The sequence below is a fragment of the Urocitellus parryii genome, chromosome 12, assembly GCF_045843805.1.
Source record: "Urocitellus parryii isolate mUroPar1 chromosome 12, mUroPar1.hap1, whole genome shotgun sequence".
Lineage (NCBI taxonomy): Eukaryota > Metazoa > Chordata > Mammalia > Rodentia > Sciuridae > Urocitellus > Urocitellus parryii.
The window spans coordinates 39,145,230-39,168,856 of record NC_135542.1 but is presented as its reverse complement, the minus strand read 5'-3'; the positions used below and the strand labels follow the sequence as shown (position 1 = coordinate 39,168,856).

At 51.9% G+C, this 23,627-nt stretch overlaps 1 protein-coding gene across 7 annotated transcripts in view; it reads right to left on the bottom strand.

The window, feature by feature from the left end:
• The window catches only part of Lpin1 (lipin 1), a 111,000-nt gene that overhangs the window by 46,725 nt on the left and 40,648 nt on the right, over positions 1–23,627 (bottom strand). For 4 of the 7 annotated variants that reach the window (XM_026388963.2, XM_026389029.2, XM_026389106.2 and 1 more), the window contains 2 exons: positions 1,694–1,894; positions 976–1,071 (listed from right to left, as the gene is read on the bottom strand). In XM_026388963.2, the coding sequence (XP_026244748.2) occupies positions 976–1,071; positions 1,694–1,894 (297 nt within the window). Of the gene's footprint in view, positions 1–975; positions 1,072–1,693; positions 1,895–12,038; positions 12,325–12,416; positions 12,543–12,862; positions 12,937–23,627 lie in introns of those variants that run through there. The other 3 variants (XM_026389395.2, XM_026389466.2, XM_026389322.2) reach the window with 3 other exon arrangements.

Sequence of the window (23,627 nt, the reverse complement as noted above, 5' to 3'; positions counted from 1 at the left end):
AGTGAGAAAAAGGAAGGGCTCTAGGTCACCACTTGGTGCTAGAAGGCGACTCGGCTCTGCACTTTGTCGTGGGTGTCAATGTGGGTGGGGGAGACAGGCAGAGCAAATGTGTGTGTACCTTTTAAATATTTATTCTTTTGGTTTCTATTTGTTCTTTTTTCAACTTTTTTATTTCTTTTTATTTTTGTGTGTGAGCCAGCACTGTCCATGATCAGTGGTGCAGGACGCAGCGCATCTTCCAGCAGCCTCCCAGATGCCCAGTGAGGTGGAGGGGAGCAGGCCACTGCAGGGTGCAGCCTCTGTGGCCTCCTAGCCCACAACACTTCTTGCAGCCTAATAGGTGTGAACAGGTTGAAAAGGCAAGCGGCTGCTTGAGCATGAAGAGGTCCCGTCAGGACACCCTGAGGAACCATCAGGCATCCTCAGGCCTTCGTATTCACAGAGACAGAGCAGACAGCTGGGGTCCCTGACAGCCACAGGGCCATGACAGGACAGGGCCCTCCCGCTTCGGACCTCACAGGAACACCAGCACCCTAGGTGTTCACTTAGGCCTGGGGCTACAGGGAGCCATTCCTTCCCACCATGCCCTCTGCTGGTAAAAGGATCTAGTTCACAAGGATCTCAAGGAGGAATCACTACTCAGATCCCTTCAGTGAGCAAAAGAGTTCAAGGGGAAGCAGGTACAGCTCTGTGGCAGAGCTTGCCTAGCATGAGCAGTGCCTGTGTTCAAACCCTGGTCCCTCCAAAAACATTTAAAAATTAAAAAGTAGTTTAGTTTGTCTTTTGGAAGGAAACCAGTAAATCTTTGCAGCCTTGGATTTGGCAAAGGAGTCCTAGCTAGGTAGGACACCAAACAATGAACAACAAAATAAAAACTAGAATAATTAAAAGTTAAACAAAATCCTTTTAAAGAGAAAGAAAAAATAGGCAAAGCTCAAAATGTGGAAGTGACTCTGACCACACAGCCTTCCTCACCTGATCATTATCAGTCTCTTGAACAAAAAATGCTTCTCCATTATCACCCAACTTCATATGCAAATCCACGGATTCACCGTTGATTTCTATGTCAACCTGAGGGAAAGGCATGGTTAGGAACACAGGAGCTCCACCAGGGCACCTCAGGGAGCAGCCACACCCCCACACACTTCAACCCCAGTGCCCTGAGCACTGGGGTCCTGAACTAAGAGGCCCTTGACCATGAGGGATGAGACCCAGAATGGAAGAGCTCCTCGGAGTCCACCTGGGGTCCAGTCTCTCCTTTTCTAATGTAGGGGCTGAACCCAGGGTCTCACAGCTGGTGAGTGGCAAGAGTTCAACTTCAGACTACGTCAACACCTCCCCAGCCAAGCACTGGTCCTGGGAGAGAGCAAATTCGAGGAGGAATCCAGTGCCAGCCTGTGAGCCTTCTGGCTGAGGCCTCAGCAAAAGAGAGCAGAGGCAGGTCAGCGGTGCCCCACGGTCCCCCTGAGCCACAGAACCCGGGCCTTGATAAACAGCTGTGCCTCTATCTTTCAGAGTAACTGACAGTCACAGCCACTGGAGCAGTTTGAATTAGTGACTGTCAACTCAGGGAACTGCCATTCCCAAGGGACAGCTAACAGCCAGGTCTCAGAGCTCGGGGTGTGCAACAACACAGAAGCAGGATGCAGTCCTTAAGGAAGCCGTGCACTGGCTGACGGGGCCCCAGTCTCACCACTTTCTCCCGGGAACGCAGAACCCCCATCTTCCCGAAGCGGACATGGAAAGGGGAGCACTGCAGACTCCCATTGGGCTGCCGGATGACAATGATATCGATGCATCCCGACAGAGTAGCAGGGTTCAACCCCTTGTAGAGCTCCTTCACAGTGACAAACACCTGGCCGGCCAGCTGCCCAACGTAGTTCATGGTCTGGGCCTAGGAGACAGAACAGATAGGACACACACAGTCAACCAGGGAAGCCACCAGAGCCAATCAAAGTGAACAACTCCCATACAACTCACACATTCCACTTTCACACTGCTCAGATTATTTTGTTTCTGGAATGTTCTCCACACACCCACCACCACCAGCAACACCCTCCACCCAGGCAGGGCCCAGCCCACAGAGCCCAAGCCCCATGAAGACAAACTGCAGGTGTCACCAGGGTGTCTTCTCTGATGCCTGTGAGCCCTGTCTGCGGAGTCCTCATGGCTGCTGCCACCTGTGCCTGCTCTGCCAAGGTGCACAGGTCTCACACACTAAATATTCCTCAGGAGAGAGGCTCTATTCTAGACAGCTGGCACCCCGAATGTGCCAGCAGAGTGGGTGCCCAATAGCAGCAGCTGAGAGAAACTACTTCCACCTGAGAAAGGAAGCAACTGACTTCTCATTTCTAACAGTTCCCAGCCAGGTCCTTGCCTGCGGACTCTTCTCCCACCACTGGAGGGACACGCGCACTGTGCTGCCATCTGCCTGCCCACAGCCTCTCACCTGCCACTCTGCAAAGGTTCAGGGCCCTGCAAATGTTCAGAGCATCTACTCACAAAACAGATGCAGCCCTGGGGCACAGAGGTGCGGAAGGGTAGGGAGAGCAACTTCAAATGCTCGACAGCATAGCAGGATAACTAGAGTTCACACTAATTCAATGGAATTTTCCAAAATATTCAATCTTGAAAATTGAGTATTCCAAAATAGCTAGTAGAAAGGATTTTGACTCTTCCCAACGCAATGAAATGATATGTCTGAGGTGACATATTTGCTGGTTACCTTAACCATTACACATCATACATGCACTAATGTCACACTCTACCCCATAAATATTACAATTACTGTGTGTTAATTAAAAATAAAAATACATTTTAAGACACAGTCCCTTGTTCCCTGAAGGGACTTAAAGACTTGGGACGGACTGAGAGGCACTACATAAGTAACTAAAAAAAGTCAGCATTGCTGTGTTTAAATGCAGGCTAGGGGAGGTGTGACCTAGGAAAGAGACCCAGAGCGGGTCCTGGGAAGCCCCAATTTCTAGCCAGTCGGTCGGAAGAGCAGGAGGCTGCAGCTTGCAGGTGGCACTCAACATGGGTACAGTCTCATCAGTACAGTCTCGTCAGTACAGTCTCGTGGGCCAAGCCCATCACCTGTGGGATGTGACACTAGCTCCAGGTGACACAGAACCCGCTGGTATCTGCCAAGAACTGGAGAAATGCTTGGTGTGGAAGAGACCACACTATTGGAGTCAGAGTATTGGGTGAGAGCAAACAGTTTTCTTTTTATTCTTTATAAGCTACACTATTCTCATTGATCAAGCCCTGGACTTCGTTTTAGGGGAAAAAAAAAAAAAAAAAAAAAAACCTTATATAAGCTTCACCTCTACCCTATGAACTAGGCATAAGTGTAGGCGGAAACATGCTCAGAGGTGGCAAGTCAGATGCCCTGCATGCGTGAGTTCTGCCTTAGAACTGGCCAGGGACCTGGAAGTAACGAAGGAAGCCTGCAAGAAAAGAGCACAGGAAACCCTCTCTGGCTCCTTTGTGATTTTAGGGGAGGCTCCAGAATGATCCACTTCCTGCCACCACTGAGGAATCCAGCAGACCCTGTAGCCAGCACATTTGAGGGGCTCAGACCTGCCTTCCTCTCAAACAAGTAAATGCCAGAGCTGCCTTTTCTAAGTTTGCTAGTGGTGCAGGTTCACCTAACTTCATGCGAAGGCGAGGGGCCCTGAAAAGGTGTGCAATATAAAACTCATTCTCTGTAACCCTGACACTTCTTTCAGCAAATCTCCATAAAAGAAATTATCACCCCAGAAGTTACACTGAGGTTTTGGTATGCTGCACTGTGCTGAGTGTGAGCAGCATGTGTGCGCAGTGTCAAAGGCATATGCACAGCTTCTGCCTTGCACATCTCATTCTCATGTGTCTCTCACAAGAATCTGCAGATACAGGCCTTTCAGAAGGGAGCTGGAGATAAGCCCTAGTGCAGCAAAGTCCTTATCCAAGACTTCAGGGCTTGGAGTTCAGTGCAAGACTGGAAATGGGGTCTCTGGATTCTGAAGCGGGCCTTCGATGAGTTTTGTCAAGCCCCTCTCCCATCCCCCAGAGCTTCCTAATCTCCTCAACCTTGAATATATATGCAGACTATGCTTATCACTGAATAAAGGACTGCTGGTATTTTTCATGCATATGAAAGAAAAAGCTCCTAATGGGATGGTATTCGCACATCTCTGCAGCCCAGCTTCCCTCTGCATGAGGGCCTGGATGACCTGCAAGGTCCAATTTCAGCTCTAATCAGGCCAAGATAAAAGCTGCACTCCTTCACGCTCAGCAACCTAATAGGCATCTTTAATAATTTAAACTAATTGTTGCTCTGCTCTCCTGTCCTCCAGAACAAAGCATCCCTCCCCCTCAGAGTAAACACACTCAAGGTGATCTCCCAGAATCTGAAAAGTTTCAAACCAGAAGGATCCTGAGCACATGGCTGCTCCAAGGGCCTTATGTTAAGGAAATAAGCCCTTACACGGAAAGTGCCTTGAGCAGAGCTCCCCGGAACTGCACCACCATCCCCCTGTGGCAGAAGGAGCCAAGACTGATTTTCTGCTTGCTCACCCACCGTGGGTGCCACTAGTTGAAGCTGGAGTACTTTCCTACTGCAAGCAGCCAGACGGCGCTGCCATCACAACTGCTGTTGGTCTTCGGAGGAAACCAGTAGCTCTGATACCTGCTGCTCTCCCCTCTAAGGATAACTTCTCTGCGAATCTGAAAATGCCTCCATGCGGAAGCAGAAATCTACTCAACAGTTAAACAAGCATTAAGGTTAAGGTAATAAATTTTATCTTATGTGTATTTCACGACGATTATTTTTATGAGGGAAAACACCATATTAACCAGAACTCATTCCAGGAAGATGAATACCATTTGATTAAAAAACTTCTTTGACATCAACTTGGGGTAGAGGGGTAATGCCTCCCCAGGAGGCAAGATAGGTGGGGCCAGGGTAAACCCAGTCACACAGGCACCTGCTTGGCTGAGGGTACACAGGTGCTGGGGGCACCCAGGGCTCTTTTCTCCATCCCTCTCCCAGGTTTTCTTCTGAATAAATAATAGGCAAATATTTAAAGATTACAAGAATAAACCAGCTGGGCGGAAATTCCCAAATTTCACTTTATCCTGTTGCATTTAAAGTAAAATTCTTAAGGAAGAAATTAATTCAATTTGCCTGAAGAAGCCAGACAAAAACCGGCCCAGATGGGCTGACTCCTAACATGCCATGATCTCAGATGACCTCATCAGTCGCTATTTGCATTTCCTGGTGTTGGAAGACACCTGACCAGGCAGTAAGGCAGTGCTTGTTTTGAAGAAGTACGTACGTAAATAACCTCAAGGTAACAGAAGGTAAGGAAAAGCTTAGGAACAAAACAAAATGCTTACATTTCCTGTTCAACAGCGTTAAGACACCTGCTACTCATCCCCCCTTCCACACGGCCTTAAAACCTACTGGTTTCAATCTCACAATGTGGCGCAAGGCTTGCAGGTTCCACAGTCCCTAGTTTAAAAGCTTTTGACAGAGAATCCAGTCAATTATCAGCAAAACTCCTGGGGCCAGACTGGGTTCTCGAAGCTGGACCGCCGGCTTTCTGAGAAACTGTGAGGTTACGAAAACACGCAAGCTCTCGGTCTTGCTGAACATACTTCTGTCTTCCAGTCTGGACCACTGGATATTCTTTCCTGGGTAAATTCTGCCTAGATAAATGTGGAGGTCGTGGAGGGAGCTCCTGGGGGGCATGGAGGGATCTCCTCCTTCAAGGCCCCCGCCCAGGATGGCAGGCAGCACCCGATAATTAATCTGCACAACTCCTGGCAACTACAGACACCCAAGGGCACCGACACCCCAACCCCGCATGGTCCCAGAAGGGCAGCACTGCTGACACTGTCAAAATGGCACAGTGACCCGAGTCTCCAGGCTCCTCACCTAGCTGTTACATTAGAAGATTCTGCTTTAGTCCAAATTTGGAAGAATCCACCTCCAGGCTTCACAAATTGCCAAGAAACACTGCTTTCTTGGAACCTGAGTCAAAATCCAAAAGCTCTGCCACAGCTCTCATTGCCCCCACAAGTTCTGCTAACCCCATCCACTTCTAGAAGATCAAGATCAGCTTAAGATGGCCTCATCCAGCCCTCTGGAAAAACAAGCAAAATATATAAAAAGTTCACAAGAAGAAATACATCTGGTCGATAATATATGAGAAGAAAATACCATTCACAGAGATATGCAAGTCAAATGTGGCCTTTAGAGGGTCTAAAATCAAAGTACTTCCTAAGAACTGCTGGATTGGTGAGGTGGGAATTACAGACACCTACCCCTCATGGGGTCATCAATGGGGTCAACTCTGTTGCAACAGCTACCCTTTCATATACACATGCTAACAAACCCCAGCAATTCCACTGCTACGAACTCATCTACAGACATAGTAAGATCGCAGGTCAAAGACAGTAACTGCTGTCTCCTTATAATAGGGAAAATTAGGAATAACTTAAATATCTACACAACTCTGTATTAATAAATTACCAACCACACCATTGTTATGTTTAAATGTGGTGTCCCCCAAAAGCTCATGTGTGAGACAATGCAAAAGGTGCAGAGAAGAAAGGATTGGGTTATGAGAGCCTTACCCAATCAGTAAATTGATCACCTGATGGGATTAACTGAGTGGTAACTGAAGGCAGGTGGGGTATGGCTGGAGGAGATGGGGCATTGGGGGCATGGCTTTGGGGTATATATTTTGCATCTGGTGAGTGGAGTCTCTCTCTGCTTCCCGATCGTCTGTGAGCTGCTTCCCACACTCTTCCACCATGTTCTGCCTCACCTCAAGCCCTGAGGAATGGAGCTAGCCTTGGACTAAGACCTCTGAAACCATGAGCCCTCAAATAAACTTTTCCTCCTCTATAATTGTTCTGGTCAGACCTTTTAGTCACAACAGCACAAAAACGCTGACTGAAACAGAAACTGGTACCAGGAGTGGGGTCGTTGCTATGACTAACCTGACCATGTGGTCTAGAGCTTCTGGAGCAGGTTGGAATTGGAATTCTTAAATGTTTAGCAGTGCAAGCTGGAAATGCTTTAGACTGCTGTAAGCGGAGCTTAATGATTAATTCTGGTGGGAGTTCATCAAACTAAAACGCCAATGGGACTGTGAATGGTGAAGGCTCAAGAGGAAAAGGAGGACACTGGTGGTTACAGAGACCATTCCTGTCATGTTCTGGCTGAGAAGTTGTCTGCATTTTGCCCATATCCTGGTACTTTCTGTGAAGCTGATTCTTAATCTGGCAGAAGAAAGGTCTAGATAGCATAGCATTCAGGCCTTGGCGTGGATATTGCTGGCGGCTTTTAGCCAAATTTATTGTGGTAATCAGAAGCAGACAGCAGAGCGGATTTGAAAAACTTGGACTAGAAAAGTGGGAGTAAAACTGGGGCTAAGGTAGTTGAGTTGTTAAAAACATTACCACTGCTCAAGAAATGCTAAAGACTTCCTGCGAGACAATAAGAAAGATGGCTGGAGGGCATCTCAGGAGCTGGCCAGACCTATTTCAGACTCCAAGAAGGAAAAGTAAAAATTCTCTGGAGAAGAGACCAATGGGGCACCCTTCTTGCACCAGGAGCCCTAGGAGGTTTGTTCAAAGTGCTCAGCCACCCAGACACTCGGAGGCTGGTGCAAACAGGATCCCTGGAGGCTTGGCTACTGCTCAAGATGATGGTGCTGGTTCTGCCAGAATGCAGGATGCTGGAATTAGGGGGTCACGGAGGCTTCCACTAAGATTTCAAAGGAAGGCCTGGGAGGCCAGGCAAAGTGCCACAGGGTTGGAGTCCCTGCAGACAGCCCCTGAGAAGGTGATGTGTGGAGATTTGAGGAGGAAGCTGAAGCTGCAGTGGAGACCCCCCAAGATTAAAAAATACCAATAACATGGGACATCATCCTAGGAAAGCTGCAGGAATTGAGCAGAGATAAGCCAACAGAAAAGCCATTTGGGCTGCAACCAACGTGGCCACTGGGGCAGAAGCCCTTTGGAGAGGACATCTTGCTATGTGCTCCAGATGCCACACACAGAACTACAGGACTTGTTTGCCCAGCTAGATTTTTGGTCTTCCTTTGGTCCCCTCCCATTTTTCTATGGCCCTATTTTTGTGAATGAAATGTTTACTGGATACTTGTAAATTGCTTTTAATTTTATAGGAGCTTACAATGCAAGACTGCCTTGAGCATCAGAGAAGACTCTGGACCTGAACTTTGAGCAATCTTGGAACTGCTGAGACTATGGGGACTCTTAGGAATGGGCTAAATGTATTTTGCATTGTCAGACGAGTGTAAGTTTTGGAGGGCCAGGAGCAGAATGTTCTGATTTAGATGTGGTATCCCCCAAAAGCTCACATGTGAGACAATGCAAGAAGTTGTATGGAAAAAATGACTGGGTTATGAGAGCCTTCACCTGATGAGATTGAGTGGTAACTGAAGCAGGTGGGGTGTGGCTGGAGGAGGTGAGTGGAGTCTCTTCTCTCTGCCATACTCTTCCGCCATGTTCTGCCTCACCTTGAGCCCTGAGGAATAGAGCTGGCCTTCTATGGACGAAGACCTCTGAAACTGGGAGCCCTCAACTTTTCCTTCTCTACAATTGTTCTGGTCAGATCTTTCAGCCACAGCAGCAAAAAAAGCCAAGTAAAACAACCATAGAATGGAATATTATGAGGACATTAAAAATGGGAAGAGAGAGGCATTGCTCCATAAATACTAAAAATGGAAAGCTATACACTGAATAGCAAAAGGTGCCAAACTATTCATAACATGAACTCATATTAAAATGAGTTAAATGATTAAAGCAAAGGACATTTACACATATTCTGACACACACCAAAAAACAATGGGATGAGTTAAATCCCAAACAAGATTCTCAGGGCTCACCCCTGCCGCCAGTGCTGGTTTCTGCTTCGGGTTTCTCACATATACACCTTGTACTTTAGCATCAAGCTTTAATGACCTCAGAGAAGGGGGGAGAGGGAGGTGAAGAACTCTGGCCCACTCAGTCTCAGAGTCTCCCTGTCACCAAAACCATGGAACAAAAACAGGGCGCAGGGAGGAGCCTGCTCTGACCCAAGGTCAGATGGGTGACCACTTGGCTCCTTCAGTGTGGAGATTTTGCAACACTTGAGTGTCATAATTCCAGGAGACTCCTGTCCTCGGGCTCCTGCCAAGCAACACAAAGGGCCTGGACAGGGGATGGAGACATGTGAGATACAGAGTGACCGCTGCACTTGGCCATTGATCACCAAATGGCCCAGGTTCAGACTGGGGTCCTTTGCTTTAATCATTCTACTCCTTATCAGGCACAGGACTTTGTTTTCCCTGGGCGGACGCAATGACAGACTCTCCTCACAAATCACGAGAGCCCTCTGTCCCCATCTGGGCCTTGGTCAAAAGCATGCTCTGCTTCTGTGGCCTCTACTCCACCTACCCAGCAGTTAGCAAGGGTGAGTACCTCCTGGGTGTTCAAAAACCCTGCTGGCCCTGCCTGGAGGAGAGGCTGCAGTGCCCAGGAAGGCACACAGGCCGCAGCACAGGCCGAGAACCCCAGCTCCTCCTCCCACGGACCCCATGGCCGTGGGCAGCTTCCTAAACTGGTGGCATTGGATCACATCTATAAAATGGGTGATATCAACTGTAGCCACCACACTGGATTGCTGAGAAGTAGCTCATGTAAAATATTTTTCAAAGTACACCACATAAAAACCAGGTGACAACCCCTTGGTCATAAATGGCTCCAGATGAAAACTGGATCTGAGAGTATTGCAAATACTTAAGTTCAGCCTATTTACATTGTACCTTCCCAAAGAGACAAAGGCAAGGAATATTACTAATTAAAAGTAAGGTGTCCTTAGGGCACATTTACATTTCACTACTGAACTTGCGTTCACCTCAGGCATCCTAATTTTAGAGAGGAGACGATAAAGTCTGCAGTTTAAAAGAGAGCTGGCTCTCCACTCTGCAAGAACAACATACCAACATTTTACCAAAACAATTTCCGACTAGGACCCACAATAAGGAAAACACCCACATGGAGACCCCACCACTCTTCAGAGGGCCAAGAGACCAGGGGTGATGAGAACTGCCAGGCAGGCTCCCCAACCCTCCCTTTGGTGGCCAACACCCCACAAGCTCGACCTGGTCAGACCATAGCTCTGGGCCCTGTGCAAACCACACACGTGTGCATACACAAGTCACAACTACATGTTGTACAAAATAACACCCAACTTAGGATCAGTATATCGCACTCCCAATACATTCTGTTCAATTTTATTTCATTTTCTTAAAAAAATATTGTCCGCCTGCTAAACTGATTCTTCTCGCAGCCAATGGTACCTAACCCCCAGCTCACTACAGGCAGAAAACTCCTCACAATCCTCTAATTCTCCAGCCTGTCCAGCCCCAGCCCAGCCCTGCTGAGCTTCTGCTCAGTTGTCTATTGAATAAAAGGTGCAGAGAACAACGTGAGGAAGGGAAGACCCAGAAAGAGAGGCAGCATCCACACCCCTGGCCCATCAGCCCCAGGACCAAGAGTCTCCAGTCTAGCTCCAAGGTGGGGTGGAATTCTCTCCAGATGGTGCCAGAGCTTAGAATGCAAACTTCAGAAACAGCCACCCAACAAGCACTGGGGCCTTCCAGAAATTAAGAACCTGTAAAACACTGAAAGGCTCGTTCAGGCTTTGGTGGACCTTCCCCATCCACAAATCCATTCTGATTTTGAGTGGGCTTGTTTTATAAGAAATTGAACTAGGGTTCCACAAAGTGTAAAAAGTATGGCTTCACTCTCTACAGGAAACCCCCTGGACAGCTACCGGGTCCTCCTCACCAACACCTGTCGGAAGCTTCAAGTTCCCACCTGTGCTGTCTCGGAGAAGTCCAAGAGCACGCAGGTCAGACCACGAGCCTCGGTGTCCAGCTGCATCACCACCTTCTGGGAGTTTCCCAAAATGTTCCCCACACCACCCTCTCAGTGCACACCCTGGGGTCTTCCGGGAACAGGGTGCCTGTCCCCTTAGCCACCTAAATCAGTCTCACTTTGGTACCTTCTAGGCTGGGAACCCAGAAGGAAGAAGACAGAGGAAAAGCAACTCACAGTCCAAGAGGGAGGCAGGGAGGGTGGTCCCCCAGTGGGGACCAGGGGCCAGCAGGAGGCAGCCCCACCCTCCAAAGAGCCCTCCTCACTGGCACCTCAAGTTCCTCCCTTAAGATAACAACAGCTCCAGTGACTCACATACCCCATATGATGTCCCCAATGGTTCCTGTACATCTCAATTAATTTTTACAGTATCCTGAAAACAGGTCTAATTTCTCTTCATTTCACAGATGACAAAGCTGAGGCTCGGAGAAGTGAAGTGGCTCCACATCATCCAGCAGTCAGAAGCCGACCAAGCCCCAGATCTCAGCACCGGCCTCTCAGGCCAGGGCAGCCCAGCTTCTCCTTGCTGTCCGTCTCTGGAACATCCCTTTCCCTGGCCCAGGACACTGAGGGCAGCTGGCCTGGCACCAAGCAGAGTCCACAGACTCCCTTCTGGCCAGGCCGAAGGGCCATCCCCACCCCACCCAGGGCAGACTCCCCCACAGCAGGAATTCTTCCCAAAACCCCAGGACCTCTTCCATATAGCAGGTCCAGCAGGTCTGCCCCTTGCAGCTGGCTCCCTTCCAACATGATGAGCCTGTTGATGGCTGTCCCCTGGGAGCACAGGACACACACACACACACACACACACACACACACACAGCCAAGCCAGAACCAAGCTCAGGCCTCTCAACACAACGACCTTGTCCACCAACAAAACACAGAGCCACACACCAAACGCATGACAGTAAAACTAACATCAGCCCAACATGAAGAATTATCAAACTTTTAGACCTTTCAACATTTGGGCGGAAACAAAAAGGTGTTCAGGTGAAGATGCAGTTGTTCCTCGATTACTATGCCTCCCTCAACCGCTTACTTTCATTCATAAAACCCAACTGGAAACTGAAGCCCAGAGTACATTTCACGATCCTTACCATCAACCATCCCCAACGTAAAGTCGGTGTTCCGCTCGCCTTTCCCAAAAACGCTCCTAGCCTGTGGCAACGGCGGGTTCCAAAATCTCCCACCAACACTGCCACTTGTGTTAGCTCAAGTTTTCTGCCTGGTGGTCAACACCCGGGCTGACCTCGGCTTTCTCCGGCAACAACTGACCACACAAATTATCGGCCTAGATGCTCACTCCTTGCCACTGACAGTTACTCTCTAAACACTGCTTTTCACCCTTCGTTTTCCTGGCCTTCTCCAAAACTGTTCTCGGGGCAACTGATGGAATGAATCGGCCTCGTGCCCAACAGGCGGCAGGAAAGGGGCAGGGAGGCCTGGAAGAAGAGGTCTGTAATCTGAGAACCGACCTGGGCTCGGCCGGCCCGCAGCCCGGCCGCTGTGTGACCTTGGGCACGTAGGTCAACCTCCCTGAGCCTCAGTTTCCTCAGTCACAAAGCAGGAATCTGACTCCCTCCAGAGAGTTCCATCGGGTCTCAGCCGGGCCGGGACGCACCGCTCCGCAGCCGGAACGCACCCGCACTCCCCGCCGGCCTCGGCGCTGCCGTCCGGGGGCTCCGCGCGCGGGGGCGGCCGTCCGGCCCCGGGGCGGCCTCCGGGTGCGCTCGGGAGGGAAGGCCCGAGGGATGCTCGCGCGGCCCGTCCGGCCTCCCGGGCCTTTTCTCCGCCCTCCTCCCCGAACCACGTCCAGGACACGCGCCGCCGAGAAAGGGCTGCGTCCTCGGTCCCCAGACCCCCGCCACGCGCGGCCCGCCCCGCCCCTGCAGCTGCGGCCCCGCACGCGGCCGAGACTCACCCTCCGGCGCGCGCCGCCGCCTTTGTATGCAAACACCAGCCCGCCGCGCGCTGTCAGCCGCCGCGCGGCCGGGGGCGGGGCGAGGGCGGGGCACGCGGCCGGGGGCGGGGCGAGGGCGGGGCGCGCGGCCGGGGCGGGGCCAGAGGGGCGCCGCCAGGGCGCCTCGGGAGGCCGACGGCCAGGCTGCTTTCAGGGCCCTCAGGCCCGCGTCAGGAAGCTCCCTGGAAGGAAGGCGGCACCCGACAGCCATCCTTGGCTGCCTGCTTTAGCCCTCTGCCCCGTTTCTGATCCTCCTGACCAGAGCCAAAGCTCGACTGTCTAGACTGACGTAACAGCTAGGCCTTGGAGTGGAGTGGTGTGCAGAATCTGCAAGGGAGGGCAGCCGAGGAATACGCCAGGGAAACCTACGCGGGCCTATCTCGGCCCTCCCGGCCTCCTCCTCAGGTTCCTGGGCACATCCTTGACCCTTGTGACCCTCTCAGCCTGCCTCTCTTCAGCCTTAAAGTGGCAGCTGCTTGACCGCCTTTCCTGCACTCGCAGCTGGGCCACAGTGGTCCTCTGCAACCCAACAGTCAGCAGCCACCCGCCCCCTGCTCACACGCTCCCCGCGGGCAGGGCAGGGTCAGAATACAAGCCGATGTCAGACCATCTGCAGCCGCACCCTTGGGCTGAGACCCAGGGATGAGAAAGTCCAAGCACACCGAGATGGGGAGAGGGGCTGCCTGGGAGCTGCAGCACCGAGTCCAGAGGTGCTGGGGCAGGTGATTAGGGTCTGGTAGGGCAGCCTGGAAGCTGTATATGGAAAGAAGACCACAGGAGTGGACGCCAGCAGACAGGCTGCAGGAAACCAGGGGCCGGGATGCAGAGGGCTCTGCCCCTGAGCAGTGGGTTGGGGTGATTCTGGAGGTGAAATGCATGGACTGGCACGTGAATGGAAGGGGCAGACCCAGCTGGCCTGAGGGAGGAATTTGGAGGCAGCTGCTTGGAGAACTTGTCCAGGAGAGGAGGTACCCATGCCCCTGGCCACTGGGCGCTGGGCCACTCCCAGTGAGCCACAGGACTTTCTCTGCTGCCCTCAGACACTGAGGCTGCAAGGCCACAGAAGAAAGCACCCTGTGCCCTCGCGGATCCCGCCTTCCAGGAAGTGGGTCCAGTTTCAGGTCACTTAAATGAAACGTTGTTGGGAAAAAGAAAAAAAAATCTTGAGTTCCTCAGATTTGATGAGTCGGGGGGGGGGGGTCCTAAAAACTTAAATTCCAGCCCCAAACCCTCATAATATAAACCATGAACCTGGAGGCAAGAGCTGGGCTGCGGTCCCCACAGGTCAGCTCTGATGAGCAGGATGGGGCTGGATTCAGGAGTTAGATCCCGCCCTACCCAGACTCACAGGAGGACACTTTTGACAAACAGGCCATGAGAAGAAACCTCGCTAGAACCCAGATCACACTCGGGCTGTGAAAGGCATTGGATTCTCCAAAGCTCCTGGCCCTTCCAATTCCTCACGGTCTGGAGTCCCCCCCTGGGAGGGCCCTCAGCTGTGTTGTCAGCAACCTGGCTGGTGACAGGGCTGTGACTCAGCCCTAGAGCTGAGGTGATCCCCTGGGCCAATCCCAGGACCTGGTGTGGTCAGTCCAGGAAGAGGAGAAAGACCCGCAGGCTGAGTAAACTATCTTCAGGTGCCTGAGGAGGAAGGAGCTGCCCAACAGTCTCTGGGCAAAGCCACACTGGTGCCCTGGGTCCCAGAGACTCATTTCACAATCTGGGAAATGGGGTGCAGCTGCTCTCAGCACTGGTCCACCTGGAGGATAAAAAGGTCATCACGTTGCTGGCGGCTTCTCAATCCTAAAATCCAGTACATTGAAGAGTGGCCACTCTCAGAAGGATCTGGTCACTGCCCGGCCCAGCAGTGACAACAGTGAGGGCCCAACCCAGCAGGCCACTGCTCCCCTCTTAAGAGGGGAGCCTTGAGAGCATCAAGCATCCAAGCATCATCTCCCAAGGACAGAAGGGGCCTCCTGCTGAGAGCACTTGCTGCAGGCTAAGCCGGGTCCCAGGAGCTGTTCTCCTCAGAGGACAGAGGCTGAGCCTCTTCCTTCTAACTGGAAAGCCACGCCCGCCCTCTTTCAGATGGTGACAACAGCTGTAGTATCCTGGGAACTCTGAACTTTTCTAAATCAACCATGGCACAGTCAAAGGGCTCTACCACCTGACCCGGAATCCCTGGGCAGTGGGCACGAGGGTGAGCACCCCTCTTCCAAGGGCCACCATAGTTGGGCGGACAACTGCCTGTCTCCCCCCAACTCCAGCATCGCCAGTTAGCTCTGAAAAGCCCCTGCAGAGGGATCTCAAAGAAGGGACACTGAATTCTGCTCCAAGAAATGTACCCGTTGTGGGCCAGTCCATAGCTGAGGGCCCCCAAAGAGGTGACGTCACCACAGGCACTCCCTTGCTGGGGCCCTTAAGAACAAAGTGGGAACCAGGAGTGACCTGGTGCCATTTCACTAGGGCAGAGTTGGGGGTGGGTGCGAACAGAGCAGCTCTAAGAGGAAATCCGGAAATCCACCCAAGACAGGATATGACCCCACGCGTGGCTGGCTGAACAGGGTGATTCCTGAGGGAGGAGGAGGAGAAGAGGGTGATCCAGGGAGAGGGAATGTTAGGAACACACGCACTGAGGTCTGGACAGTCACTCTGGGGTTGTCCAAAGGCCCACCCCAGAAGCAGGGTGGGGCTCATAGATGAGAGCCAGCCATCTGGGAAGGCAAGAGAAGTCTCAGGGAGATAAAGGGAAAGGACGGACAACTGGCCATGGGTGGGGATCCTGGCAGGCAGGCCCCTGCAGTCCTTCCTGAGACAGTAGGAACAAAAGGCCAATGCACCTGGGCCTGGGCCTGTGACATTAGAAGGTCCCACCTTAACTTCAAATGCCAAAGGCTCCTTCTTACCCACCCTGAGCGACACCAGGAGCATCCTTAGAATTGGGCACTCACTCCTCAGGGCAGCGTCCCTAAGCCCCCACAGGCGCCCAGTAAATCTCTGTCCTGTCTCCTTCCCAGGTGGAGGCCCCAGTAAGGATTCTGCCTATTTATTCTTACTCATGTCACTCAATTTCACAAGGGACAATTCTCAATAGAAATTTCATTAGAGCAATTGTCATCCAAAGTTCCCACTGTTCAGCAATAATCCCGACAGCTGCACGCATTAAACAGCACACGTGCCCCCCTTGGCCACAAACTGGGCAGTCGGGACTCATAGGACCCACACACACTGCCGCAGAATGTCCAGAGGCTCAGAACAGAGACATGAGGGCTCACCCTGGCACCTGGGTGGTAACCCCTGCCCAGTGGGACACATGTCACACCATCCACACAGGAGAAGCCACTGTCCACAGGCTCACTCTCGCCTGTACTTGGTTCAGCACCGTGGGTCCTGTGCTGACACTGAGGCTGCGTGAGAAAGCGGACCAGACCTGCGGCCTGTCCTCAGTGGATGCACAGTCTGGGCAGTTCTCACACTGGGGAAGCCCCCAGGAAGGAGGATTCAGGGGAAATTGGTGGCCTGAATGGCACACATTTAGCTGAATCTAGGCCAGGTATCAAACAGCAGAATTAACAAAGGGTCAGCAATGTCATGGGCCAAACGGTCTTGGGTGGGCAAGGGCTGAAGGAAGGCCTGTGATGGTCCCCGGTGGGCAGGGGTCGGGAGGGAGGGAGAGCACAGCAAGCCCCGGGGCTCTCTCTCCCTGTGAGCTAGCAAGAGGGGCCACGTGCCTTCTCTGGTCACATGGGCAAGATTCATCATGAGCAGGACTGGAACACAGAGCAGGGGCGTGAGAGGAGAAAGGCACAAGGGAGGGGCCGTGGAGAAGACCCTCAATAAGACCCGGACAAGACCATCCCATTGCTTAGGAACAGTGGCTGCTAGTGCCAGCCCCAGGAGGTGCAGAATCCTCCCTCTGTCCCCCTGCATTCATCCTAAGTCGCTGGGACCTTGTTCAATAGGTGTGAGGGTCAGCTGGGAGCCGCTGGCCTCCGGTCTCACATTCCCCAGGGCCTAGAAGAAAGCAGCTCCACAGATGGGAGCTCAGAGGCCGAGAAGCTTAAGAGTTCCCCTTCATCGACAGGAAAACTGGGGTCGGAGAGGTGACCGGCAGCCATGAGCAGTGACGAGGGTGACAAGGGTGACGACCAGCACTTGGTCACCCTTCCCCTAATCCAGGCGCCTTTCTAAGGTCGTCTCCTGGATGTGAGTTCCTCACAAACAACCTTCAGAGGTGTGTACTGCGGTGAGTCCCATGTTATTGATAAGGCAGAGAGGTGACCAAAGCCACCTGCCAGTAGCAGAACCCAGGCCAGGAAGCCCACCTGTGCCACACTTCTCCTGCTATCAAAGGCTTCATAGAGACATGGTGTCACCCCAGGCTTCTCCTCGTCCCCTCGAGCCCCATCCCACGCGGTGGGTCGAGCTCAATACTGCTTCTTTTCATGGCAGGACTGTGTGGGACTCTTGCCTGTGGTTGGGGTCAGCCACGAGAGACCAGCTGGGTGACCGTAGCCAAGACATGCTCTCCATGGACCCCGTCCAGCCCAAGGAGGCCACAGGAAAATGCTTTGGCTTGTTTTCCTGAAGCTCGTGGGGACTCTGCTGTCTCCTGCAAGTGCCTGGCCTTGTTCTTGCCTGGCCTCCAGTGGCCTCCGATGACCATCAGGCAGCCTGGTGGGATTCGCAAGTCTGGGGCTCACAGGCTGGAGGTCAAGTCCAGCGCAGCCCGTGTGGGGCAGGTGCTGCCTAAGCCTCAGCCTCCTCAGCAGGGTTTGGGACCAAGTGACAAGCAAGAGAACGTCCCTGTCACTTCCCAGCTCAGCTCTCCCCACTCATGTTTACAGACTTATCACCGACAATGGAGCCGTTGTATTTTTAGAACCGGTTTCCGCCGTTCATTCTGTTCTGGTTGCCAAATCACACTGTTGGTACCAGAGGTCACCGCACCTCAGCAGATGACAGGGATACGACACAGCTGGGCTGGCTGTGCCCACCAATGAGGTTCCTACTGTGTCCCACTGAGCGGTGGTCTTGACTCCCAGCAGCTCACACTTCACAAATTACCCGTGGACACCGGACACCAGGCACAGAATTTTCTCATTCGCCGTCCTTGGAGGATGAAAGTGACCACGCTTGCCTCACAGTCCACCATGGTTCTCTCAGACAGTTGGTGGCACGGCTGGGGCAGGACTCTGGGGCCCTTGTTGGTCCGCCTGCCGGGAGACTGTCACAGGGCTCCCCCTGGGTAGCTGTGAAGGTCTTCCTGCTGTTGACCAGGCCTGGCCCCTCCCTGGCTCGAGGAAGATTTGTCCTCAAACGGAGAATTAGCAAATGGGGTGCAGCACCTCTGAGAGCTCGCTAAAGAAGTCTGAAACCCGGTTAAGGACAGGCTTGGCTGTCTGTCTGGGCCACGTGGCCTCTCAGCCGCTGCTCAGGGAAGAGGGCAGCGGGCTCCTGACTCCCTTCCTCTGGTGGACAGTCAAGGATCTAGCTGGCTTTTCACTGGCATCTCTGGGAACATGACTTCAATTTTTCTGTGCCCCAAATGTAACCCTGCGACCAGGGGTAAGAGCAGGACGTTCTTACAGGCCACTAAACAAAGCAGCACCCAGCAAGAGTCCCCTGAGGGGCAGAAACTGTTCTCAGGCAGAACCACGTGACCCTCCCTGCCCTCACCTGTGCCCCCTGCGCTGAGCCCGGGTGGTCTAGAGTGGCCTAGTGTCCAGGAACCCAGGAACACCCCTCCTGCGTGGCTCTCACCCCCGGTCTCTTGAGGCTGCCATCAAGGTGGTGGCCAGAGCTGGGCTGACCCTAGGGGCTAGCTCCCTGCCACGTGGACCTCTCCACGGGGCTACTTCTGGCGTCCCAAGACAGGGCACAGTGGAAGCCACAGGGCCCTTCACCACCGTCCCTGCCGCCAGGCTCCTCATTTGGAAGCAAGTGAGCAAGTCCAGCACGCTGGGGAAGGTGGGCCGGGCTCCTCCTTTTAAAAGGAAGAGGATCCAAGGATTCCTGGATTCTTGGAACACAGACTCTTCCCCCACTGGTGTGGTTCCTGCCTACAGGAAACTGCACCAAGCCAGGGACGTGGCTGTGCAGCACAGAGGAGGTGCATGCCCTCACCTCTACGCAAATATCACCTCACTCCCCCTTCTGATCCGCTCTGTGGTGGCTTCCTCCTGTTCCTGTGGAGGCCAGCACTCCCCTTGCAGCTTCCTGAACTCTGCCTGCAGGTCCAGCTGCCTTGGCCTTGAACTCCAGCCTGTCTCTGGAACTCAGCAAGCCCTCAGGGCACTGTCTGGCTGCCTCTCCTTGCTGAGCAGGTGCCCTGGTAAGTCTCCCCTGGTTTGCTTCTCTTCTCCCAGGAATCACTGGCCTGCACCACCTGTTGTCCCACGTCCACTAACTGTTGTTTCAGATATTGGTCCAGTTGCCTGTCAAAGGCAAGAGGGCAAATGTCCCTGCTCTCCCAACAGGGCCAGAGTGGCAATCCCCAGCAGCTGCATGACTCCACACTCAGCAAGGCCATGGCTGTTCAGTACACTGCGGGACCCAAGTGGAACCACGCTGTCACCTGGGAAATTGTGACTTTGGTACATTTGTCTGCATTTGGCTTGGTGGAATTCGGGCTCTTCCCACCTTCCCACGACCTTATCCTGAGCAGCACCTCCTTTGCCAGACCCAAGGATGTTGTTCCAACTATTTGGCAGGACATAAGTATCCAGCCACAGCAGATCAGAGGCCTGCTGGATCACAAAGTTAGCCAAGGGAAGGGTAAACCTGGGAGAAGAGATGAAGTGCAGGGATGGGGCCACATGGGGGACTTGGGACAGTGACTACAGGTGCTGTTTCTAAATTTCTAATGTTTTAGTCATTGGCAAGTCCACACCAGAATGTGCCCCAGAAGAAAACATATTTGGAATCGCTTGGAGCTTCTACTGAGAAATGCATCTGCTGTGGACTCGATGTGTGTTCCCCCCGAATCCATGTTGAAGCCTGAAGTCCCAGCGTGATGGCATCAGGAGGCAGGGCCTGGGTGCCATTAGGGTTAGATGAGGTCACGAGGAGGGAGCCCCCGTGGTGGGGTGAGTGCTTTTATGAGGGCAGAGCTCTCTGCCAGAAGACGCAGCGAGGAGGCAGGTCTACATGCAGGAAGGCCCCGCCAGCAGGCGCCCACACTGGCAGCCTCAGTTACACTTGCAGCCCCCAGATCTGCGAGAGACCAATTTCTCTCATGAAGCCACCCGGCTGCGGTATTTGTTCTCGCAACCTGAACTGAGTCAGCTTCCTAGACCTGAAGAGACGCTTGCGGCCCAAAGGACATCCGGGCAGCTGCAAATCCAATCAACCTGTGCTGAAGGCAGGCTGCTGCTCAGTCCCTCCTGTGGGCTCGCCAAGACGCTGCAAAACCCAAACACAAAGCTCAGGCATCCGTCAGGGAGCAATCCAGCCACTGGCCCCAGTGAGCGAAGCTGGCCTCCGAAGAAAATCAGGTTTTGCAAAGACGACATTGTGCCACCTGTTCGCAGGTGCTAGGACATCGGAGCCAGCCCCGGGGTACTTGTTCAGCCCCCGGAGTGGTTCAGCAGAGGGACCTTTGCACAGTTAAGATCTACAATGCCGCATGATGTAGTCGTTTGTCAGCTCTACAGCAGTAAGGAGAGCCAAAGGGACTGGATATGCCCCAAATGAGAATATCCTTCCCCATGAAGGACTGAGGACTGCTGGCTCACACCATCCTTAGGGACATGTGCTTGGTGTCTGGAGCTCTCCACAGCTAACTGAAACCTGGGTCGGCCTTCAACCCCCACCACCACCACCACCACCGCTGCTTCTTCCCCATTCTGCAGGGTCACACAGGTACAAACTGGTTAGAATATCAAGGATGGCATAATAGAAAGAACAAAGGATTTGAAATCAGGACAAATGGCTTTATGACCCTGCCCTGTCACTTCACCAGCTGTGTGACTTTGTTCAAAACACTTAACCACTCTGGACTTCGGTTTGATCTTTAAATGGTGATTTCCAGCTGGACACGGTAATGCATACCTGTAATCCCAGCCCCTCAGAAGGCTGGGGCAGGAGGATTGCAAGTTCAAAACCAGCCTCAGCGACTTAGCAAGATCCTGCCTCAAAATAAAAAGGGCTCGGGATATGGCTCTGTGGTTAAGTGTCCCTGGGTTTTAAGCTGTGCTTCCTCCTCTCGTAAGAAGAGTAGAGAGAGTCATGCTGCTGGACCATTGCAGTGTGTGCACAGGTGGTTGTGTGAACCCTCTGTGTGTGTGTGTGTGTGTGTGTTCGCAATCATACATACTGCTACGGTAAAGCCAGATGATCTGAGCAGCTTCCCAGAATCTGCAAGGAGAAGGGGGTAGGAACCCCAGGGAGCATGCTCGGGGAACACTGAGGGCTGCAGACTGAAGGGAGGTGGGGTTCGTGTTGCTGACTGAGAAGGCACGTTTAGGGAAGGGCAGTGAAACTGTTAAGGATGAGCACTGTCACCAGCCACTCTCCTGATCCCTGACCCTCTGCTTTCCTTTAAAACACATGTTGAAATATTGGTTGGAACTGCCGTCTGTACACACATGCAGGCGCACACACACAACTCGTTCACATAAATGGACACTTAGAATTCTGGTTATTGTCTTTAGGATAATACATTTCAAAATCCAATGCATACCCTTATGACTGGTCTTCCGTGTATTTTCAGCTAAAGGTTTATATTCACTCTCAGATTATAAGACATTTCACTACAGAGTGGAATTTAGCACAAATCATATCCATCTCAAGACCCTGTATTAGTCTACTTTCTGTTGCTATAACAAAATACCCAAGGTTTGAGAGCTTTGTAAAGAAAGGAGCTTAATTTAGCTCACAGTTTTGGAGGCTGAAAGTTCAAGATCGAGCAATTGGTCATTCAGCCTCTGACCTGGGCCCCTTTTCTGTGGCACCACATGGTGGAGAAGCAGAAAGAGAAACAGCTATAGGCAGACACAGGTAGCCTTGCTGCAGGACAACCCACTCCTGCAAGAACTACTCTATCCAGGGCACCAGCATTGACCTCTTCCGAGGACACGTCCCCAGTGACCTGACTACCTCCCACTAGGTCCCACCTGCCACACAGATACACTGGGAGCCAAGATTCTGGCATATGATCTTTTGGGGTACAGATACCTACCATTTCCACACTGCAGCAGACCCCAACCAGAAGGACTGTTATTTCGACATTGCCATTATCGGTGGCCGCCTGGCCAGACATCAACCTATAAAGAGAGCTTACACTTATTAATTGAACCCTGCTGTGGACTGGCATTTCAGAATCCTTCACAGACATTATCTAAGCCTTTTTGATTTCTCGGTGATCTCATTAATTAACACTCTTATCATTTCTATTTACTAATGAAGAAATACATGTCAGAGTGGTGAGGCAGAATGTCCAATGTCACACAGGCAGCCAGGAATAAATCCTGGGTCTGTCTGATAGTCCCTTACTTCAAGGCTAGGTTAGTCTATATTAGAGGGGTCTTAACTAGGAGTCCAGGGGCTCAGTAGATAGAAAACAGAAGTCTATGAACTTGAATGTGGGGAAATGATGTTTTAATTTCACTAACTTCTAGGTGGAATTTAGTAGTATTTCTTTCGATTATGAACACAGGCAATAAGCAGCAATAGTATTACCTGAGTATGTGACCAGCATCACCACCACCAGCAAAAATCACAGCTACTTTTATACCACATCAAAGCTGATACAAATATCGCAAAATATCACATGCAGTTAGTTAAATTATAGTCCATGTATGTATATCAAAATACATTCTGTTGTCATGTATGACTAAAAAGAACAAATAAAAAAAATTTTAAGGCTGGGGATGTGGCTCAAGCGTAGCGTGCTTGCCTGGTATGCACGGGGCGCTGGGTTCGATCCTCAGCACCACATAAAAATAAAATAAAGAGGTTATGTCTGCCAAAAACTAAAAAATAAATATTAAAAAATTCTCTCTCTCTTTAAAAAAAATCCAAATCATGGTAGTTATGAAATCTGCTGCTAAGGGACAGAACTGAGGAAGTCCGACCTCTGGGAGCCAGTGAGTCTGCCTTCTAGAGCATCTATCAGGACCACAGAGAGCTCCCACAAGTGACAGAACAGTAACGTGCAGAGGAGGAACAGTGAAAGGGCCAGGCCCCAGCGAGGGTCGTGCACACATTTCTGTGACACACCAAACTCCACCCTAAAACACAGGGTGTTTCCATGGGGATCTGAAAGCTGTGGTTCACCGAGGATGACCACTGCAGCCATGAGCCTGAAACCAACCCAACTTCTGCCTGACGTCATTCAGCCCCACACTAAAGGCCCACCAGAAGGCCACACAGGGCCACTTCCAGAGACAAAAACTACCTGTGTCCTGCAGTTCTGCTCACCACGTCCAGCTTTCAAGAAAAAGTCACGGGGCAAATGAAAGGTTGAGAATAGCACAGTTCCAGGGGGCAGCAGTGATAAGAACCAGATGAAGATATGACTTGGTGGGAGCTATCTGACATGGATATTTTTAAAAACTAGGATTAATAGACTGAGTCCCCTGGTGCATTAGGTCTACATTGCTCCAGACCAGATCACATATATAATATGCAAGTTCATAAAAACACCTTCAACAGAGACAAGGAAAGTGTAAGAGTCAGATTAAAATGTTACAAATGAAGAGCATGCCAGCAAAGAGGAACAAGA